Consider the following 20,639-nt stretch of genomic DNA (forward strand, 5'->3'; position numbering starts at 1 on the left):
ATGGAAAAAAAAGGTTGTTTTTCTGCATTGCTTTTCTCTCTTGCTGATTTTGTGACCTTCCCACTGACTCATTAGCATAACTCACATCAATGTGCTCCAGTGTGAAGTGCACGGGATCAGTCAGGTACACCCGGCTCGACTCCTTGTTGATGGAGGCCGCGATGACGTGCGAGTTGACGGCGATCGTGCTGTTCTGCCCCGCCAAGTCACTGCCCAACTTTATGGTTGCGTTTTCGGTACTGAGGAAACGACCCAAACTTTTGTAAATAATGAAAACCAGTTTGGCTAGTCCTACAAAAGAAAAAAAAAAGCCCATCATCACTCCACAGAGGTCTACAGAAAGACAGCGAGCTGTACTCCAATGACAATTAAGCATCAGTAAACTGAGAGGTATTTTCAGGTCACGGACTTGAAGAAAAACGACCAGGTACCCATGATCATCAAAAAAAAAAGCCTCAGAGCAGCTTTGTGGTGTTTTGTTTTGATGTTTTAACTAGGTAAGGTAGGTTTTATAGAAGTTAATGGAGTTCCACTGTTCTGTGCCCAAGGCTCACCGTTCCTGCTGTTCTGTTTCATGGTTCGTGCAGAGAGCTGAATCCAGTTGCCTCCTTTACCAGCCTGAGGAAATCGCAAGTCCTGCACTTGGCCCTCAGTAGAAAGCACTGCAACATCCAAAACTAAGCAGACCAGAGGAAAAAAAAATTGTTAAAAAAAGGAGAATGCAGAGAAAGTCTCTTGGCCAGATTACAATATGCCAGACGACAATTTTTCCCCCCAGTCTTTATTTAGTTTTCTCACTTGGCTGTCTGTAAGGCAGATTTGTACTGCATGCTTCAATCACACAGGCTTAGCTTCTTTAACTAAATCTAATGCACACTGCTAAAATGACAGCACTTTACTAGTGATATCATGACATCAAACCTTGTTCAAATTTGTGCCCACAAAGGCATCCAGTTAAATCCAGTTAAAGATACCACACACATGTTGCAAAACATGTTAGTTTTGAAGATCTCAATGTCTATCAGCAGTATCCTCTGCTGACAAATTTAGATCTTTAAGTATTCATTTAGATATAAAGAGTTTTTTAAACAGTCAGCAAAGAATACCTAAGTATTCTTAGGAATAAAAAGAATACCTAAGTAATCATGCCACATATTTAGCTACATCAGTATACGTAGCTAAAAATGATTTCCAATTTTTTTCCTACATCTACTTCTGTATATTTATAAGAAACCATTTTATTAGTTCTGCTTTAAAGCATTTAAATTGAAAAATCAGATGCTACTCAGCCATACTTCAGTATTACTTTTATAACACATCGCATATCAGGAAATTTTCGCGGGATTACCATTGAATGCAAGATTTCCTTGGATAGATAAAATCATATAGGTGAGAGTGGACGATTGCTTGACAAAATCTGTGTTATATTAAGCCAGTCCAGCTAGAGCTCTGAACGACAGACTGACAAAAAGTATGAAATTAGGAAATCACTTCTCTTTCTCCAAGTCATACACACATATGTGTACTAGGAATTCAGTCTTGCATGGCATCAGGGAAATGTTATTATGACATGAAGACGGCTTATCACAAGAAGCAATATTCAGTGTCTACTCATCTCCATGGAACTGCTTGTGTACATCCAAAGGCAGATCTGTGATTCTACCCACATTCCTTCAAAACAACTGGTGCAGTTCCTTTGATAACAGACTGTGAGACTTTTCCCCATCCTTTCCCAGTATCTTCCTACTCAATTAAAAACTAGGCAGAATCATCTTCTACAGCTACAAATATGCAGACACTGAAACGTGAAAAGTCTCATTTCTGCAGTCTATTCCAAGTCTCTATCTTGGTACTCTGCATATTAGCAGACTTTCAGGTTCCTTGTACCTCCCTGAGACTACATTAATCTCTGTAATAAGGAATTTTAATTTTATGCATAGCAATGATTTTTGCTTTAACACATCCCTCACAACAATATTTGCACATCTCTAATACCAAACCCCTTCATTTCTCTGTCACCACTTAAATTCTAAATTACGCTCCAACTATCTCCAGCTATTTTGCAGTCTCTGGAGCATAGCTATTCTGCATTATGGGAGATGTAGTTCACTGAACACATTTTTACCTGAAGGCAGTCATGTTTAATATAAACATTTGGCCTATGCTGAGTGCCTAAAATATTTAACTGGCACAGCACGTTGCAAAAAAAGTAATTTAAATTCATTAGGAACAGTTTATATTTAACAGAAAAGTATTTTCTGCAGCTCTACAGAAAGCAGTTACCTCAAAAAAAATCCATACTCTGCCTTTTAAGCACTCTTCACATCCACGCATTCTGCTAATGATTTTTCAGTGATAAATCAACTTTGTAACATCAACTACTTTCCATTTTATAATGTACTAATGACAATAAAGAAGAAGGCTAATTTCAAAGAACCAAACAAGAAAAGTGTGTTTTCCCGGCTTTGGAGCACTCACCTTTCCATCAAACATTGCACAGCTCAGCCTTCAGAAAGTATGTCACTATCTGGAGCACTTTTTCCTCCTTTTGTGTAAAGCAATACATAGCACTTTAACTTATGCTCGAAAAGAAGTTTACTTACCAATATTTTCTGTGGGCATTGAGACTCTACTTGGTTCTACAAGGTTATCAGCCAAGACAAAAGCCCCTTCTTCTAATGTATCAAGTAACATTGTGGCTGCGTGGGCTTGTTCTGAAGAATTCATGTCCTTCCAGGACTCCAGAGCTTCAGGCCTGAGCAAGTTGTCCACTGTATCCACAACTGCCTGCATTCATTAGAAAACTATCATTAGGTCTGAAGCCCTAGGCAGCTGGGGAAAATTCCCAACGTTATACGGCGACAATTATAATACTTAACTGTCAGAATGATTTACTGTGATTTAATGGCACAAGAACACTATTTTCAACATTAAAATATTTTCCATCTGCTTGTTGGATTAGCACGAATAGAAGCGCAGCTAGCCACTAGCATTGTGTGGTCTCTAAGCAGTAAACATGCAAATTGGACTTGTTTTGTATCAGATATAAGTATGGTATTATTAATGTGCTGAAAAATGTAAAAATAAATGCCAGAAATCTTGCCTGAAGCTTTCATCTTAATGTCAAAATGTATAACTTCTATTTAAAAATGCTAACGCCAAAATTAGCACTCTGCAGTTTAGGCTAAAATGACAATAATTGTCCTCTGGAAACTGAGCTCCACTAGTGCAGCCATAGCACTATAAACTACTTGTCTATGACAAATAGACCTTCTTTATTACAGGAGGCATGAAATGAAGCTGACTCAGTAGATAAAAATTAGTTTTGGCCACTCTCACTCCCCCTCCTGTTCCTGTACCTGTTCATAGATACTTAGAAGGATTACCAACTCCCATTCCTGCACAAAGGTCAGTTGGAAAAGGAAATCAATAGAGCAAACAAGATGTCCACTGACCGTTCCTGTTATCAGTGACGGCAAAACTGTAAAGCTGAATAAAAGCTGCTATTTTAAAAAGTTTTACTTGTAACAACTCTATCATCATGCTTTAAGGTTCACTGAGCTGCATATAAGGTAGCAATAAATAAGGAAGAAGAATAATTCAGTGACATGATTACATTATTTTACAAAATAATCCAATCAGAGTAATCAGGTAATCAATTGAAGGCAGGCTTTTACATTAATGCATAACGTTGCTGTGCAGCGAGTGTGCTGTGCATTGAGTACAGCAGGCACTGCTGTAACACCCTGTTTACTCTGTCCCATTTACCTATTCCTAATGTGTCATTAAGCATATATATAATTTGTTTGATCAATTTAAAAGCATTGGAAATGGAAACAGAACACATTATACAAACAGAAAGATGTCAGTCTGGAGTACTATATTGTGCAAACAAACGAATGGGAAAACTTGGTCAAGGCTACTGTCAGAGCAAGATTAATTAGCCTAACCATTTTAATATCCTCTTTCTGTCTGCATTGTGAGCCACCACGACCTTCCTGGCAGGTGGAAGATACTTCGAAGTGGCTTTAAAGCCTTTTTTCTTTCTCTAATGGGAGAATAGTCAAAATGCTCGCACTGATACTGCTGCAGCCATTAACTAGAGTGGAACTGAAATTGGTCTGCAGAGGCCAGATTCATTAGTCACTAAGAAATACAGATTGGAGCCTCTAATCTGAGGTACAAATGAATTCTCTGTCACAAAGTGGGAACTCGCTTCATTTGCATAGTGTAAGTCAGCTTTTGATTTGTAATTTCAAGAGGTTTATTAGTCTTATCTAAGCAGAGAAGCCCATTTGAGACCTACAGAAAATGACACCAGTTGGAAATTAAGGTTCTGCTCTGGTTTCTCATGTATTGCCATACAGCCCTGACGGTATGCACTCATTGATACGATACGCTTTTCCTTCATTATGGGATAACTCTGCATTTTCCTTGTGGAAAATCATCACCTGCCCAGTAATATTTCTGAAGTTCTTCTCCTCTCAAAAAGAGGCAAATGGATGGGAAAAACCCCACAGCCCCTGTGACACAGCTGTTGGAGCAGCCTTGTTACTGCTCTTCTCACAATCCTGTCTGCTAATGAAAAGGAAGCAGAAAAACCCACTCTACCCAAACCACATCAGCTGGATTACCCTTTACTATTAAAATATATTTGCTAATAAAAACTTGTTACAACTATTATTGCTTGAGAAGTAAATTTCTCTCCAGATCTTTGTCTTTTTTGTCAAATTTCTGTATAACTGGACATCTCCCATGCACTTCCAGGGCTTTGGGATAAAAGACAGAAGTGCCCTGTACAGAGAAATCTCTTTTCAGTAAGAGTCAGAATTTTTTTATTATGCTATAAAGTACTTCAAAATTCTCTCCAAAAATAATTCTTACATTTCATCTCAGAGGATACAAGTAAAAATCAGTATTTTTAAAGAAATGTTGAAAAAATCTGCAATAAAATCTTTCAGAGCCAGACATGTCTGCTTCAGAACTTTTTTCTGCCCTTCATAGAGGCGAGGTGGCATTACTGCAGCAAAGGAGCTGGGCACTACAGGCAACCATTCTACAGCTGATGAAAGGAACTGGAAATCAGGTAGCAATGTGTTACACGTCTTCGATATAGCCTGGTTAATGGGACACGTGGCAGACATTTTACTAGTGAAGTTAGAGAAATGTTTGTCTTTGCATTGTATCCTCAAGTCACTGAATTGCAACAATTCTTAAAACTGTAAGAAGGAGTGATCTTACTAGGCATAAGAATACACACAAAGCAAGCTATATAATGTACATTTTTCTCACAAGCAAATTAACTCTAAACAGTCTTTGATATAAAATTATTCCAAGGTGAGCTAATTTCTTTGAGTTGCAAGCTTTTTACCCCTGCCCAAAATTTTATTACAAGAGAGATGTTACTTCCAATTCAGATAATAATCCCTTCTGCTCTTTTAGTTTTGAACAAGTTAAGGTACAAGAGGTATAAACTTTGAACTTTTTTTTTTCTGAGTGTTATACCTGTGCAAAGCCAACATTTGTAAAGTTGATATGGGGCACAATACACATTTATCAAAGACTGAAATACATAGGATCATGCAGCAAGATGATAAAGCGTGGCAGGTTGCTGAAGCAGGGAGAAAGCAGGGTGACAGCACAGGAGATATACCTTAAGGTAAGCCCTGCACGTCTTCTCTCGTTTTTGGAGCTTTTTAATAAGGAAAAAGAAAATCAGAAGTTAGAAAGATTCTGGAAAACTTCAGAAAGAGAAAAAAAATACTCTGGTGTTTCAAATCCTGATTTTGAATGACAGCCTGGACATAAATCTAGTTTCTCTCCATGATGACTACAAAAGAACATCACACAGGAAATGTTTTTCCCCAGCTGTGGTTTAAGCCCAGCTGGCAACCAAAGACCACACAGCCACTTGCTTATTTGCTCACCAGCAGGATTGGGGAAAGAATCACAAGGGTAAAACTGACAAAATCCATGAGCTGAGATAGACACAATTCAATAGGTAAAACAAAACAGAACAAACCAGGGAATTAATTCACTGCTTCCCATGGGTAGGCAGGTGTTCAGCCATTCCCAGAAAAGCCAAGCTCCATCACATGGAATGGTTACTTGGGAAGACAAACTCCATAACTTCGAAGTCCCCCAGTTCCCCCTAATTCCCACCAGCTTTATATGCTGAGTATGATGTCACATCATATGTATGGAATACCCTCAGAGGTCCCAGCTGTGTTCCCTCCCAAATTCCCATGCACTCCCAAATTCCTTGACAGTGCGGCAGTAGGAAAAGAAGAAAATGCTGTGAAAATGCTGCTCAGCATTAACAAAAACATCTTTTTATCAAAGATATGAAAGATTTATTTCAGTACAAATCCAAAATGTAGCCTCGTACTAGCCACTGTAAAGAAAATTAACTCTATCCCAGCCAAAAGCAGCACAGCAACCTTTACTCAGGTGTCTAGATATTTTTTTCCCAAATGGTGGGGTTTATATGAAAAGGTCAAAGGAAAAAATCTGTGTGTGGGCACTTGATCTGTCTCTGGGAAAACTATTTTAAGGGCATCTAGGGACTGTAAATAAAACTATTGCCAAAATAACAGAGAAATGCATGGATCTCTCTCTCTCTAAAGGAGGATGAAAAAATATTTCATTTGTGGCTTGCTGACTAGGCTCATGCAAGGAAGAGGCTGAGAAATACAGCATTTCCTCTGAGAAAAAGAGGAAAAGTAATAACACTGTAATTTGTATTTAAACCACAAAGACACATTTTCTCTGAAATATTTCTTGGAACATGTTTCCAGAGAAAACAGTAATTCAAGTTTTAGTTATGTGCAGTAAGGCCTTTTTATAAAGATCAATTATAAGTCATGTTGGTGTCTTTAGAAGTCTAAGAAAGTGCCATTATTCTGCAGGAAGTTGGATTAAAATAAAACCCTGCACCTATGCAGAATTCCACTGATTTTATTACATGTTCAGGGTTAAAAGGATCACTGGATAAACATGCTGATTTGTTACAGAATTTCTGAGAGCTAATACTCATTTCCCTCACACTAGTTATAATGCATTCCAGATTTTAATATGGGACACAGCTATGTATTTTAGGACCAGTCAGCTATTGTGAATTACATCTTATTCCCTAAAGAAGGTAATTACAACTTTCTGCTGTGTATTTACTGCTGTTTTCTCTCATATGCTTATTCCAGAACTATACACATGCAGGAACAAAGTATAGATTAATGTTTCTGAAAGGAAAAAAATACCAAGCCCAAGAGCAATTGTTATCCCAGCAGGAGGAGGTGATGGGAGGTGTGTACCTTGTTATAACTCCTTCCAGCGGAGTCTTTTTCACTGGGCCGTAGCTCCTGAAGCTGAGCATCCAAAATGTCCACAAGCTGTTCCATCAGCCTCACTGATGAACTAACATCTCCAGCAAAGACTGGTCCTTTGGTGTGTTTAGCCAGTTCATTGGCCAGACTAGCAGCATTTTCTCCACTTCTGATCTGAAATGACAGTTTATATTATCTCAGCAGGGTCCCTTGTTCTGCTTGCGGCTCCTAATTCCAATTCCCTGCGTACCTTTGTTGTGGTGAAATAACCATTTGCACATACATTGAAATCTGTAACTAATTGAGACCAATAACGTTCTCTTTATCTCAGAAGATTAAAGGTTCTTAGATCCGTGACACACAAAAGCAGTTCTTAACAGCCTTCAAAACCAGAAATCTGAATGGGACTTTTGGGCTCGATCTTCTATTCATCCTCACTTTCATTTTACTGCCATTATCAGACAGTAAGAAATCTGTTTGTTCATACCAGTGCTTGAGGCATTTGAAAGTCAAGTAGCCTTGTACTGACAACAAATTATCCAGTTTTCATAAACTTTGTAAATCTCAGTAGGGAAGGAAAACACAGAAAGTGGTTCTGCAATTTAATCATACCGTTATCAATGCACTCAGACAAAAATCTATTTATTACAGTGACCAAAAAAACCCTGCTGTATATCAGAGGTTTTGCTGTGTGTTGTATAGTATTTGATTTCTTAAGCAAATATTGCTTCTGGTTTTTGAAAACAAGCAAAACTACTTTGTTTTAAATAGTGATGAGAACATGTAATCACAAATTCAACATAAGAATTTAGAGAGGGCATACTAAAACACACATAAGAGCCTAACTGTTGGCCAGTGCTTTGTAGATGGAGTACACATAACTCCTTCTACTTTTAATGAACACAGAGGAATAAAGGCAACTTCAACAAACTGAAGTATTAATGCTCAGAGTTAAAATCCTTATTCACCAGTGTACACCAGATTAAAAGGTTTCAACCAACCTTCTGAGCCAGTTGATTTACCCAGTGTGAGGTACAGTTGCTAAGATCAGGGCCTTTGGGGTTCCACATTCCCGTCAAGACCACGCAGAGATACGAGGCAGTTCCTACAACAGATGTAGAAAACTACAGTGAAACGGAAACCATTTTTCTGCATGCATTCAGGAAATTGGCTACACTGTGCTCCTAAACAACATTCAATTCTGAATGCTGCTAATGGTAGTACTTGACAATAATTGACAAAAACGTAAGGAAATAATGTAGATTACAAAGAGCAATAAAAAAAAAAGTCAGTGAAAAATACCAGACGTTTTCTGCAAACAAACAAAAAGCCCTTGATTTTTCCTGGAGCTCATCCAGAGGGGAGTTCATAATGAGAAAGGCAGCTGTAAGCATATTTCACAACAGTCCTCAAACAGTGCCCTAAAATTTGACCTGGATTCACACAAGTGCAAGCGCAAGGTAATTCTGTGGCTACGCTCAAATGACGATCGCAGATTATAACTTGACCGTTGCCTGTAGATACTGCACTCTCTGGGTAACAAACAAATCATGGGACAGACAGCCTGAGATTAAAAAATATTCATCATGAGAGAGCTGCATATTGCTTTTGAAATGTCTGCTTGAAATCAAGATATATTTTTAAAGGCAATACCTCGTGTTCCTTTGGGGCAAGGGCGTTCAACCATCATTCCTCTTTGTGTTTGAGGCCAGCTAATCCCCCTGGCCTCAGTTGGTTCACAGAATCTCTCTGGCAAAGGGAAAAAACTTGTCACGGGAGGAATTTTGGTTGTGGAAATGGGTGGTGGTGGTTTGGGTCCTCTGCTTCCTTCCTTTGTTCCTCCAGCTGATGTTGTGCTTATGGGACCTCTCTGTGACGTAGTGCTAGTGGTTGACACTGTGGTTTTGTAAAGCTCTGCTGAAGAAGTTATTGTCACTGCTGTGGTAGGCACTGCACAGGGAAAAAACAGAGTCATAATAAAATAAATTACTTCAGAATTATATATAAAAAAAGTTATTTAAAAGCTATTTATGTAGCTTTCAAGGATTCTCTGGCGTCTCCTTTCCTTTATCCTAATATTACTCTTATTGCTATTCTGGATGCTTAAGATATAACTTTGAAATTTTTTTGGTTTTTCTTTCTTTTTTTACTCCCAGCTCATACTGTTATGACGTTTCAGCACATTCTCCAAATAATCTTTTCTGCAATAAAATTGATAGTTACATTTCTAAAAGCTGAAAGGCATACTAGGGAATTATCAGTACATAACAAACACGCTCAAAGCAATTAAAGATTACTTAATCACATTTGCAGCAGGAACAACTCAATAGATAGAATCATTTGAATCAGTGTGCCGTGAACAATGTAGTCCAGCTTTAACAACAAAGGCAGTGGGCTGTAACTAACGAGACCATTTTTGAAAAACAGACCCCAAAACTTCAAGTCACCCAGTACACAGCTTCCAGGGCAATAATTATGATAACATCTTCCTACCCAGCAGTTATGCTGCTTGAGAGAGCTGCATGCCTGATTAGCTCCAAGCAGAGGCAGCACCTAGCAGGTACATGGCATTCTCCTCTTTGAACATTTGGGGCCTTAACATCTTTTTTTGATAGAGCAGGTAGGAAGACACAATCCATACAAGCCAGTGGCAAGGACTGAGTTTTCATCTTCTATGAAACACCAGGACAGGCTTAGGCCAAATCCCTGCTGTTTGGGATGTGCAGCTGCTCCAGCCACTGACCCACAGCAGGAACTCACAGCTGGAGCTGCTGAGGTACAGCCCAAGCCATGCCAAGGCTTTCAGGCTTTGGAGAGATAATATAAGCTAATGCTAGTGGAGTCTGGAATAGCTGTGCAACACCTTCACATGTATATTGAGAAATAAATCAAGTGAGCAAAGCAACTGCAACAGTTATCATTATTTCCAAATATTCATTAGTGTTCAAAATGCTTTACAGCCACAGAAAAGTACAGAGGCTTGTGCTGAGAACAAATAAGCTCACAAAAAGAATTTTTGGCTTCTTTCTTTCTCTTTTTTTTCTGGTTCTGCTAGACCGTTGCACTCTTGGCTTACTGGACAACGCAGCTTCTCTTTAAATCATTAAATAATAAAAAAATAAAATAAAATGAAGAGAAGTCTCGTTTTTTCATCAATTGTTTTGTAAATTAGTGTCTTGCATAATATTAAATTTCAGCCATTTAGCAAATCACAATTTTCTCAAAACCCTTTTTCAGTTATGTTTCACTTATATGAGAGGCTTAGAATATTAATTTATTTTTTTATTTGTACATAAATTTAGGGTGAAGTTTTGATCATCATGATCTGTTTTATCAAGACTAAAGGCAAAGATGTGCCTGTCATCCCTCTCCTGCTCACAAACTTCTGCAGAGCCTGTCTTCTCTTCAGTGTCATTCCTGGCTGCTTGAGCACAGCCTGGGTAATTGTGCTGAACTTGTGGTGTAGCCAGCGACTATTGAAACCCTCAGATCTGTTCTGCAAGTGCTTGCCTGACATCTTGTGAAACTGCTCTAATTTGCTTTTGATTACAATGCATCCAGCCTTCTAGTGCTTCCCAATTAACATTTGTCAAAAGCATTTGCAATCACTTGCACAAGTGTCAGGCAAGGCCTGCTGAATCAGGTCCTTGGGAACAGGGAGCTCGTGGGGATGGGGAGTGATGCAGGGGACAACCAATTATTACGATCCATCTCCTAATACACTCTGCTAATTAATACATATTTAAACATCAAAATGGGTATTAGCATTATTGTAATTACTACTCAAACCCTGTAATGTTCAGGACAGTTTTGTCTCAGAAGCAAAATATCAGTGTCAGAATTCATAAAACTCTTTGAAGTTCAGTGGTGAGGTAACAATTTTCAGAACATATTTGGTGTTGCACCCTGAGCTAAAATAATTCTGCTGTCATTACACAACTTTAGTTAGTACAATTTTCATGCTATCCATTAAAATCAATTTCAAAGCCAATCACCCATGATTAAAAAATGACCTGCATAGCATGGTAGTACTACACAGAAATATATAAGTAATCTCACATTGTAAGAGAAAGACTTTAAACCACCTCTCGCAAAAAAAAAAAAAAAGAAAACATAGCAGAAGTTTTTTATTCAATCAAATTTTAGAAAAGAAGTCAGAATATTTAAGAATGCACCAAGAAACTTCAGACAGTGCTGGAAGTCTGGGAAAGAAGGTGGTTGAAAACTAAGAAACAGCCAAACACATCACTTCAAGGAATATATCTAGCTTTTAGAAGGCAGGTCATTTTGTCTTTAATGACATGTGGGAACTTAATCTGCTTGGCCACTCTCCTGAGCTGCACGAAGACACATGACAGCTGCCACCACCTGATGTGTCTCCTTCTGAGAGCTGAGGGTGGTGGCATCTGCGGGCTCTGCCTTGCAGAGCACTTTGCCAATACAAGATATGGCAGTGATGATTAATAGGCTGCAACAGAGAAGAAGAACAAACTCCATGTCAAGGTTATTAACTTCTTGTTCTAAGCAGCAGGGGTGAAGCTATGTAGTTTTTGTCCAACACCAAAAAAGCCACTTTTACAATGTGAGATTCTATTTTGACTTTTTCACTAGGCTTGATATGCTGAGGAGAAAAGCAAAACCTCTTCTGCCTTCTTTTTTTATTAAGAATAGATTCTTATTATCAGCTGAAGACAGTCATTAAAATTAAGAAAATAAGAGAAAGGAACAATAAAAAGTAAATCCAAGGACTCAAATTGAGGCGTAATTAATTTACATTTGTTTCATGCAGCTCCTAACATCTGATTTAAACAGTTATGTATCCTATCTGTTACTAAAAATGAAGACACCACTGGAGTAAAACTTAACACCTGTTTAGCAGTGTGATGACTATAAAAAACTTAACACAATTCCTGTAGGACAGCAGGGGAATAGTAACTTTCTTTCCCCAACTATCAGTGAAGAGCAGATTTAGAGGAGGCATACAAGCTATCTAGTATTCCTTGCCAAGAGGTTTCTATTCTAGGCAGGCATAAAAAAAGTTTAAAAAAACCAAACTAAACCAAGCCAAATAAAAAATATCCCCACCCAAAATACAACTCTAACCTTAGATTTACAATTGTCTTAATCGTAATGCCCAAATGATGTGCCACTTCTGAGAATGGTTTCTTTCTGCCCTCTGGCATCCAGGTCATTTGAGAAATCAGCTGCACGGATTTTTCAGTTAAATGTATATTTTTATAGGTCAGGTATTTCAATTTATTCGGACACATGAAAATCTATGTGCCCACCTTTATTCTCAAAAGGTGTCATACATGGAGCTGCTATGTAAAGCAACAGAGATCAGAAACCTGAGCAAATCAGAATTTTCCTGCCTTCTGCTTATTACTGCTCTGTACCTATTTTTGTGCTTCAGTGAATAGCAGGGAAGGTACTAAGAGTCACCTAATTACCTATAGGTGACTCCAGTTATTATGTTAGTCAGTACTCTATTGACCCTGCCAAATCCCATTCAATTGAAAGCGAAATGTTTACACAGTCGTTTATAAATTTATACCTTGAAAATGATAGCACACGTGACAAGAAAAATTAGCAAAATACCTGTGGTTAAGAAATATGCTATCTGGTCCCCATTATGTTGTCTTTACTTGTACAACCACTTTTTAATTCATCTGTAGTCTATCAGATTTGATATAGTAGTACAGACCCAATTTACTTAATTTGCTGCATGACTTTCTAGTAGATTCTTGGTGTTGCACTAGTTTTCTATTACTTCAGGCCCTCGTTGATGCTACTCCCTGAGTTTCTGTTCTGTCCATACTCACAACATCCATCTCTTCCTGCAGTGATCCAATAATACTTAATGATGGGTATCATGGCACAAAAGGGGAGACAACTACAGTTTGAACAGTTAGCACAAATTGGGATGAGTGTAGATGAAATCTCTCCCTAATGGACTAACACAGAACAAAAGGATTTATCTTCTTTTTGTTACCAAGGAAACCTTACAATGTAATGCTCATATTCACTTTTTAGAGGGAAAATTCCTTCATTCTTCCTGGTCTTTTAACTTAGAAGTCCATTAAAAATTCCTGTTTCACCAAGGCTTCATTTGGACCCCTGGTACTTCCTGTAGAAAGAATGTAACTGGATATATCCACTAAATTTACCAAGGATTTAAAAGCTGTGATTTGTCTCATATTTTTCAGTGTCTTTTTGCAAGGCCTGATATATTTGATTTCATTTCAAAATTAGGGTTTTGATTTTTAAATGCTTTTTACACTTAATTGTAGAAAACATGCTCCTCTGCAACATCTGAGCGGTACTTGACGGCTGGAGCTCTGAAAACCATTTCTACATCTACACCAGAGACGCACAGCTGCAGGCTGAATGTTTTACACGTAGCATTGTCTTGGCAGGCACCTTGCAAATGCACCCTCTTGGCAGACACAAGCACTGCAGAAACAGGAGCACCCCTTGCAAATGCAGTTGGGGCATTGCCCAGCATCAGATTGCAGACATGGGGCTCGGGGACATGGTTCAGTGGGGGACTCGGCAGGGTGAGCTTTATGGTTGGACTTAATGATCCTTCCATCATTCTATGATACATCCGTGTACTATAATTCCTGAGAGAAGCAGGAAGAAAATAACATAAAAAGAATAGGGTTAAGGGAGGAGCTCTAAGGGCAGCAGACCCCTCTGTCTGAGTACTAAAGCAGTAGTCTGTCTCCAGCAGGTACTGTTTCAGAAATCTGAAGAGTTTCTCCTGAAGACTAAGAAAATAAGGATACTGGGAAAGTCACAAGAAGAGAAAATGGTGTAGGTTTGCAGCAAGAGCAAGGTCAATATGAGGTTAATTGCAGTGGTATGTCAGAGGTTTCAACAGGGAGATTTAAAAATGAAGGAGACAATACAGAAAACAAAGCCAGGAGTTTCAGGACATGGATGAGCCCAAGTTTTGGCCCTGGGAGCAAATTTGAAGGGAAAGTGCAACTCAAGTCTGACAAATTCATCTTTCATGTAGGAAGAAAGACTGGTGTTTTTGAAGCACTTGGTAGCTGGACATTGTGGTGTAGACAAAAACTAATAGCCGAGACAGATATATAGGGAAAAAACTAAAAATCAGTGTGTGTCTTATCTATCATTATTTCTCACTTGGCAACAGAGGGAACACAGATTACTGAGTTTTCCACAATGGTCCCAAGTTAACCATTTGAAAAGAAAGGGCCATGACTTCCAATTCTGAGACACTGACCTTGTGACACCATTAAATACTTGATATTAAAGTACTGTTGCAAAGGACACTAAAAGAAAGTTCTTGTGTTAGGTGACTTACAGAATGCTATTGTAACTCCTATGTTGTTGAGTAGATGATTAAAAAATCTGAGTTGACCAAAACCAAAAAACCCAAACCAAATTAGAATTAAGAAAGCACAAAAATGCCTTTCGTCAGGCAGGCTTAAAAGCTGATCTAATTCTATATGAGATAAAAAAATCCAAATGTGTATTACACATATAGATCCTTTATATATTAGTTGAAGGACTGAGCTGCAATTTATACAGCATTTATATTGAAACAAAGAGGAACTGGAAATATAATAGAAATAAATTTAGAGTAGATACCATAAAGAATTTCTCCTTGCGTTTATAGCAGTACATCTCAAGGACAATTATGTTAGATAACTTTTCCTTTCATTTAGTAGTTTCTAACTACAGGCAATTGGCTTAGGCAAAAGAGGAAATGACCTGAAACATATTCTTAGATCTGCAATGTACATACCCACACAAAATTAAAATATTGGGTATAGGCTTTATGTAAGGAAAATACTGTGTGTGAATTTATGCATCACATGCTCAAATAAAATTAGTGTCTTCATTTGGTTTCTATATTTTAAAAAGACCACAATCAAAACATATTTACTGATGTCCTAATGCTTTTAAAACCCAAACTCATAACTTACTCAAATATTCCTTTTCTGTCTTCATGGGTGAATGGGCAAATAGCTCAGAGGAGAGGCAAGCACCCTGCAGCGTGCCCTGGACCCATCCTTGCCTAGGTCTTGTTGGAATAAACAATTTCTGCTCCTGCCTTGCATGCCAGCAAAGAACCCAGGAAGAGAAAAGGGTGCTGGTGGATGCACAAAACCAGTTCTGAGAGCAGATGGGATGTGGCCAGCACATACACTATAACTTAAGATCCTGAAGACTCTCTCATAATAGAAACATTATGAAATGTTTAACAGGAGATGTTTGGAGGTTTACTAAAGTGAACGAAGGATTCCACAAAGCCTTTTCTGCCCCTGCTTTTCTTTTACACTTTTTCTTCTATGCAGTGACTTAAAGATTAGCTTTTTTCACATTCACAGCAGCTGCCTGAACTGCAAAAGCTACTTAGAGCCTGCACCTCCATCTTCTCCTCTTACTCTTAAAGCTTTGGACAATTTAAAATGCATCTTTGACTCAAATGAACTGAATGAAAAGTGGCATGCATGACAATGTATGAAAATGAAAGCTTTAATTTTTTTTAAATTACACAGGTGGTTTATCTCTCTGCTAAGAGCAGCTCCAAAGCCTCCCTGCAGAATGGACTTGCTTGATGTACAGAGAGCAAAGCTGGCCAGTTCCCAAACACCTGTAACCTGCCTAAGCCTGGCCAGGTATTGCCAGGGAGGTCTGTAGGAGACTGGAGAGATCACCCATGGCTTTGGAGACCACTAACATATTGGTTCTACATCACCCTGTTCTTCTGCCTCATATGCAGTTTTGTACCTGGAAAAGCTATATGTGTGTTGTTATAATTGTGTGCATAATTCAGTTTGCACTGCTGTGCATGAATCAGCTTTGCTGAAGCAGAAAAGCTACTTTTCATGTGGAGAAGCCATTATTACTACTTTCTTGAAGTAGAAAAAACGGCTGCTAAACATGCATAGCAGTTAGATGAGAGAAGTGAAGTATTACCTTCATCGCTAAAGCAGATTTTGCTGCATATATCTTCTGCCACAGAGCATTTCTCCTGGTATTTACTCTCCTCTGTAGATGTTAATATGTGGCTGTGCCTGTTCATGTCATTTTTAGGGATTTCTGACACCTAAAGACCTCCATTTTTCTTTTCCCTTCTGACAGTTAGTAAGTATCTTTCATTTTAGGAAGTACTACTAACTTCTAGCAAGCTGGAATGCAATTGTAAGGGGCTTACTGAGAAATCCACTAAAAAGATGTCAGACAATCTTGTCTAACCCGACATTAGAAACTGTGAAAATAAGGCTGCAGAAAAATACTTATGCTTGGTATTGCACATTAACCCCATATGTCTCCTCTGGGACCTCCCAGCACACATTGCTCTCCGCTGCTGGCGCCAAGAAGTTAAAAGGTCTGCGTGTGTGCTGTAATCAATTCAGAAGGCAGGTAACACCGAGCGGATGGAACGGGCTTCGGGCTCAGCATGAAGCAACTCCAACTCAGTTTAGCTGTTGGAGTCAAACTGACTGATGGTATAACGTAAATAATTCCCCAATTCATTCTCAACCACAGAAAAGCTACACACTTGCATTTAAAAAAGGAAAAAAAAAAAAAAGGAAGGACAAAAAGGAAAAAAAAGTACAGCACGAGCCTGTAAACCAAATAAAGTAATTCTATTTCTCTTCACAGGTTCTGCAAATTTGTCTTGCACCGCTGTAATGCTGCTCAGCCTAGCACAGTGCAGACAAAAAAACCCTTCCTCACCTTTCTGTCATGAGCTAAATCTAACACCAAAAATATCGTAACCTATTTCTTTGAATGGAAACACCAAGAGATCAAAAATGAGAAAAAAAATAAATTCTTACCTTGGGCAGGATCAGGTGGGCCAAACTCCAAGGAGTATCGCAGAATGAAGTTGTTATTCCACACATAGAGCTGGTTGTCTCTGGGGTTGTAATCCACTGCAGCGATGTACTGGTACTGGTTGGGAAAAGGAATGTCCACGTGCTCGCCCCTGCTCAGCCTGGTGTTGTAGATGTAGTCGATGGCGTTCCTGCCGGTCTCGCTCTCGTTGTCCTGGTACACCGACCGCACCACGTACAGGACACCGCATATCATGAAGGCATTGGATGCTGCCCGCTTGTCGTAGGTGGTTTCCCAGGTGGCTTCGAAGCGCAGGGTGTAGGGGTTCAGCTGGCTGATTACTATCATCCCGTTGTTTTGTTCCGTAGCATAAATTACCCACAAGCCGTTTTCATCAACTGCCAAGTCAATATCAGTCTTTCCTCCCCATCGGTACGGAGAGGTGTCGTGGTAATTAGCATAATTGATTATGGCCTCCCCGCTCTTAATTCTAGTCCTCAAGTCAAATTTCACTATGTTCCGAGTTCTTTCCTTGTTGAAAAAGACAGCTCCGTCATACACTACAAATCCAGTACCATCCACTCGGTTTGGGAGTTTGTACGTCGTCTGCTGGCGTCCATTCTGGAAGTCCTCTAAAGAAGCATATTCTATCAAAGTATCCGTGCGATACGGAGTCCATGGCATGAAGTATATTTTATCTGCAGCCTGGAGAGGATCTTTGCACCAAGCACCTGCTTTTTGCTCAGCTTCATATAAATACGGTGAGTCCACAATTGCTTTCAACGTCCCCGGGCAAACAAAAACTAACAGTCACAGAGAGAAGTAAGACAAGAATTACGTCAAATTAAGATGTCTCATAATAAAAATTAAAAAAAAAAAAGAAAAGAAAAAAATAAAAAGGTAGGTAAATCATAATGACTGTGTCAGGAAGAAAAAAAAATCAATTTAATTGGCACTAGATTATACCTTATGTTATAATTAATGCAATTATCACCCTTTATCATCCACTTTTCTTAAAGTTACCATGTTCTTGCTGTACCAGTATGGAAAGTGGATGGGAACTGTTTTCACTAGTACAGACCAAGGCTCAATGGCATACACAGACAGCTGAAAATGTAGAGCTAATCTTGCATTTTCGTTTCAGACTTTTAGTGAGTACACATTAACGCTCCAGAGCTTTTAACTGGTGTGCAGCAGTGTGCTAGGTCATTTCAGTCCAAAAAAAATCGCATCGACTTGTTTAGAACTTTAAGAAGTGGTGAGGCTGAAAAAGGAGGTGCCTCGATTAAAAATAAAGGAACAAAACAAATCATCAGGTATATAGAGAAAGCAATTAGGAGCAGAGAAAACAAAACACAACCAAAGCAATGAATGAAACAGACCAGGAAACCCTGTAACCATGGCATGCTATGGAGAGGGTTCTGGAAGCCAGGCAAGATGACACTTGATTAACAAGAATTTACCCAAGGGTGAGAGAAAGAGAGGGAAAGAAAGACAAAGAGAAAGGGAGAGAAAAAAGCAAGGGAGTCTTCCCTCCAGCCCAAGTACTTCAGACACTATACCCCGCCACCTACTTTAAGCAGCCAAGTCACTTTATTGCAAACAGTCGACTTCTTTATGAGGTGTACTTATGAGATCCTGCTGATTATCATAATATAAGAGTGTTGTGGGGAGGGGAAGGGAAGAGGTTAACATCCATAAGGCACATAACAAGGAGCTGGGGTTTGGACTGTATACGTTATTTACCTTTTTGCTCCACTTCTATTTTAAGCATCGGAAGAAAAATAAAAAAGTGCAAGGAAAAAAGAAAGAAGATTAACATAAATTGACTATTAGTCTAAAAGATTAAATTAGTAACAGACGCTAAATATAGGGAGAATAAGAACTGCACTATATTGGATAAAGAGAAACAGACAACAGGATAACCTAGCAGGAGAGAGATTCTACGGTTACGCAAATGAACATGGATCAATCATTTTAGTAGATTAAGGAGGGAATACAGATATGTTGACATGTAGTTTCACTTAGTGAACCTGAATAAATAATGAATTACTTTACTAATACATGCTATGTACACTCTTCTTCTAAAAGCATAATGCTAATCAAATTGGTTTTTAAGCAACATAATCATTTATCATATATGCGCAAGTGCACATATACATATTGTATTAATTGATAATTAGAAATACAAAATTCAGTATAATAATTATATAGGTTTGCATATGTGATTATTAAACCTCCCCCATCTTTGCCCCAGACATTTCCCTGCTTTTCTTTCTTGTAAAGAAAGCAGCTTGCACCCTTTGGGTCTCCTTAGGCTGTATTTTATTTGTTTTCCTGAATGTTAATCTTGAGAACTTTTGCCACTTCTTAGTCTATAACTGCAAAATCATACTAGAAGGAATAAGCAAAAACATCTAGAAAAAAAGAAGCAAAAGCACAGTAAGCAAGAGGAAAAGAGAAGAAAAAATTAACAATTAGCTCATTCAGATATTCTCCAGCATCATCGATTAAGCCCAAAACCGCAAGCTAGTATGCAAGGACAGTATTGTGTTTAAAACAAACATCCATCCTGCCACCATACACAGAAGACATAAACTGAACCCAATTAATAAAGTTATATTACTATAGCAATTTTTCCCCCAGGAAGTTTTAGGAAGTTACAGAAAGATATATAGCTGAAGCCCAGCTAGTAAATAGCTTTTCAATAATTATTTGCAATAAAACCTATTTCATATACTCTGTGGCCTTTGAAGTATGCTCTCTTGATTTCATAAAATGACCTGGAAAATGACAGATGTACCAAGCTGTGTAACAGTAGCTGCTGAAACCAGGGAAGTGTATCAAAACTATTTGCACAGCTATTACATTTCCAGTATTACAATATTATCCTGAAAAATGCCTTTGTATGTTTCATATAAAGTTTTGGATTTTCAGTTTCATTTAATAAAATTACAGATGATTATTCTGGGAATGATATTGGCTGATCTGATCTAGTGTTTCTTCAGGAAACAATTCCAAAACTTTACAGGGGAACAGAGGGTGTCAATATTTTCAAAATGAGCAGTAGTTTTCCTAGCCTTTGTACCGTTATACATCTTTAGGTAAAATACTCATTTTTCTGTAATTTGTAATTCTGGATTTATCTGAGTAAACAGAAAATGTATTCTGAGGTGAATTCTTGGGTTTCACCATTAGTATTAATGACTTTCAGATGATTCTGTTTGTGAACTTCTATGTATGTGCTTATTTCTCACCAAAGAGCAATATTGATACTGTACCTGCTTAGAATTAGTATTTGGAGATGGGCAAAAAAGATAGGGATAACTAAAATCATTACTGGCATGTCTGCTCTGCATGCATTGGTGTACAGCTGTACATTTTTCAGGGACAGATGGGCTTATTGAAATAAACAAATGCTGCAAAGTCCAATCAATACACAGAGAGAGAGAGAATAAAACTCTTTAAAATGTTTTCTATTGAATTCCTGAATCCAAA

General features: G+C 38.3%; 1 protein-coding gene across 18 annotated transcripts in view; it reads right to left on the minus strand.

Annotated features, from left to right (window-relative positions):
• ADGRL2 (adhesion G protein-coupled receptor L2) overlaps positions 1–20,639 on the minus strand; it is a 204,673-nt gene that overhangs the window by 27,500 nt on the left and 156,534 nt on the right. For 13 of the 18 annotated variants that reach the window (XM_071436413.1, XM_071436414.1, XM_071436417.1 and 10 more), the window contains 9 exons: positions 18,888–18,902; positions 17,144–17,944; positions 8,976–9,272; positions 8,324–8,427; positions 7,311–7,496; positions 5,654–5,692; positions 2,604–2,787; positions 555–677; positions 86–291 (listed from right to left, as the gene is read on the minus strand). In XM_071436413.1, the coding sequence (XP_071292514.1) occupies positions 86–291; positions 555–677; positions 2,604–2,787; positions 5,654–5,692; positions 7,311–7,496; positions 8,324–8,427; positions 8,976–9,272; positions 17,144–17,944; positions 18,888–18,902 (1,955 nt within the window). The remainder of the gene's footprint in view (positions 1–85; positions 292–554; positions 678–2,603; positions 2,788–5,653; positions 5,693–7,310; positions 7,497–8,323; positions 8,428–8,975; positions 9,273–17,143; positions 17,945–18,887; positions 18,903–20,639) is intronic. The other 5 variants (XM_071436426.1, XM_071436415.1, XM_071436420.1 and 2 more) reach the window with 1 other exon arrangement.

This window comes from Agelaius tricolor, unplaced genomic scaffold (genome assembly GCF_023055355.1).
Source record: "Agelaius tricolor isolate 1412-34295 unplaced genomic scaffold, bAgeTri1.0.p SCAF_11, whole genome shotgun sequence".
NCBI classification, from domain to species: Eukaryota; Metazoa; Chordata; class Aves; order Passeriformes; family Icteridae; genus Agelaius; species Agelaius tricolor.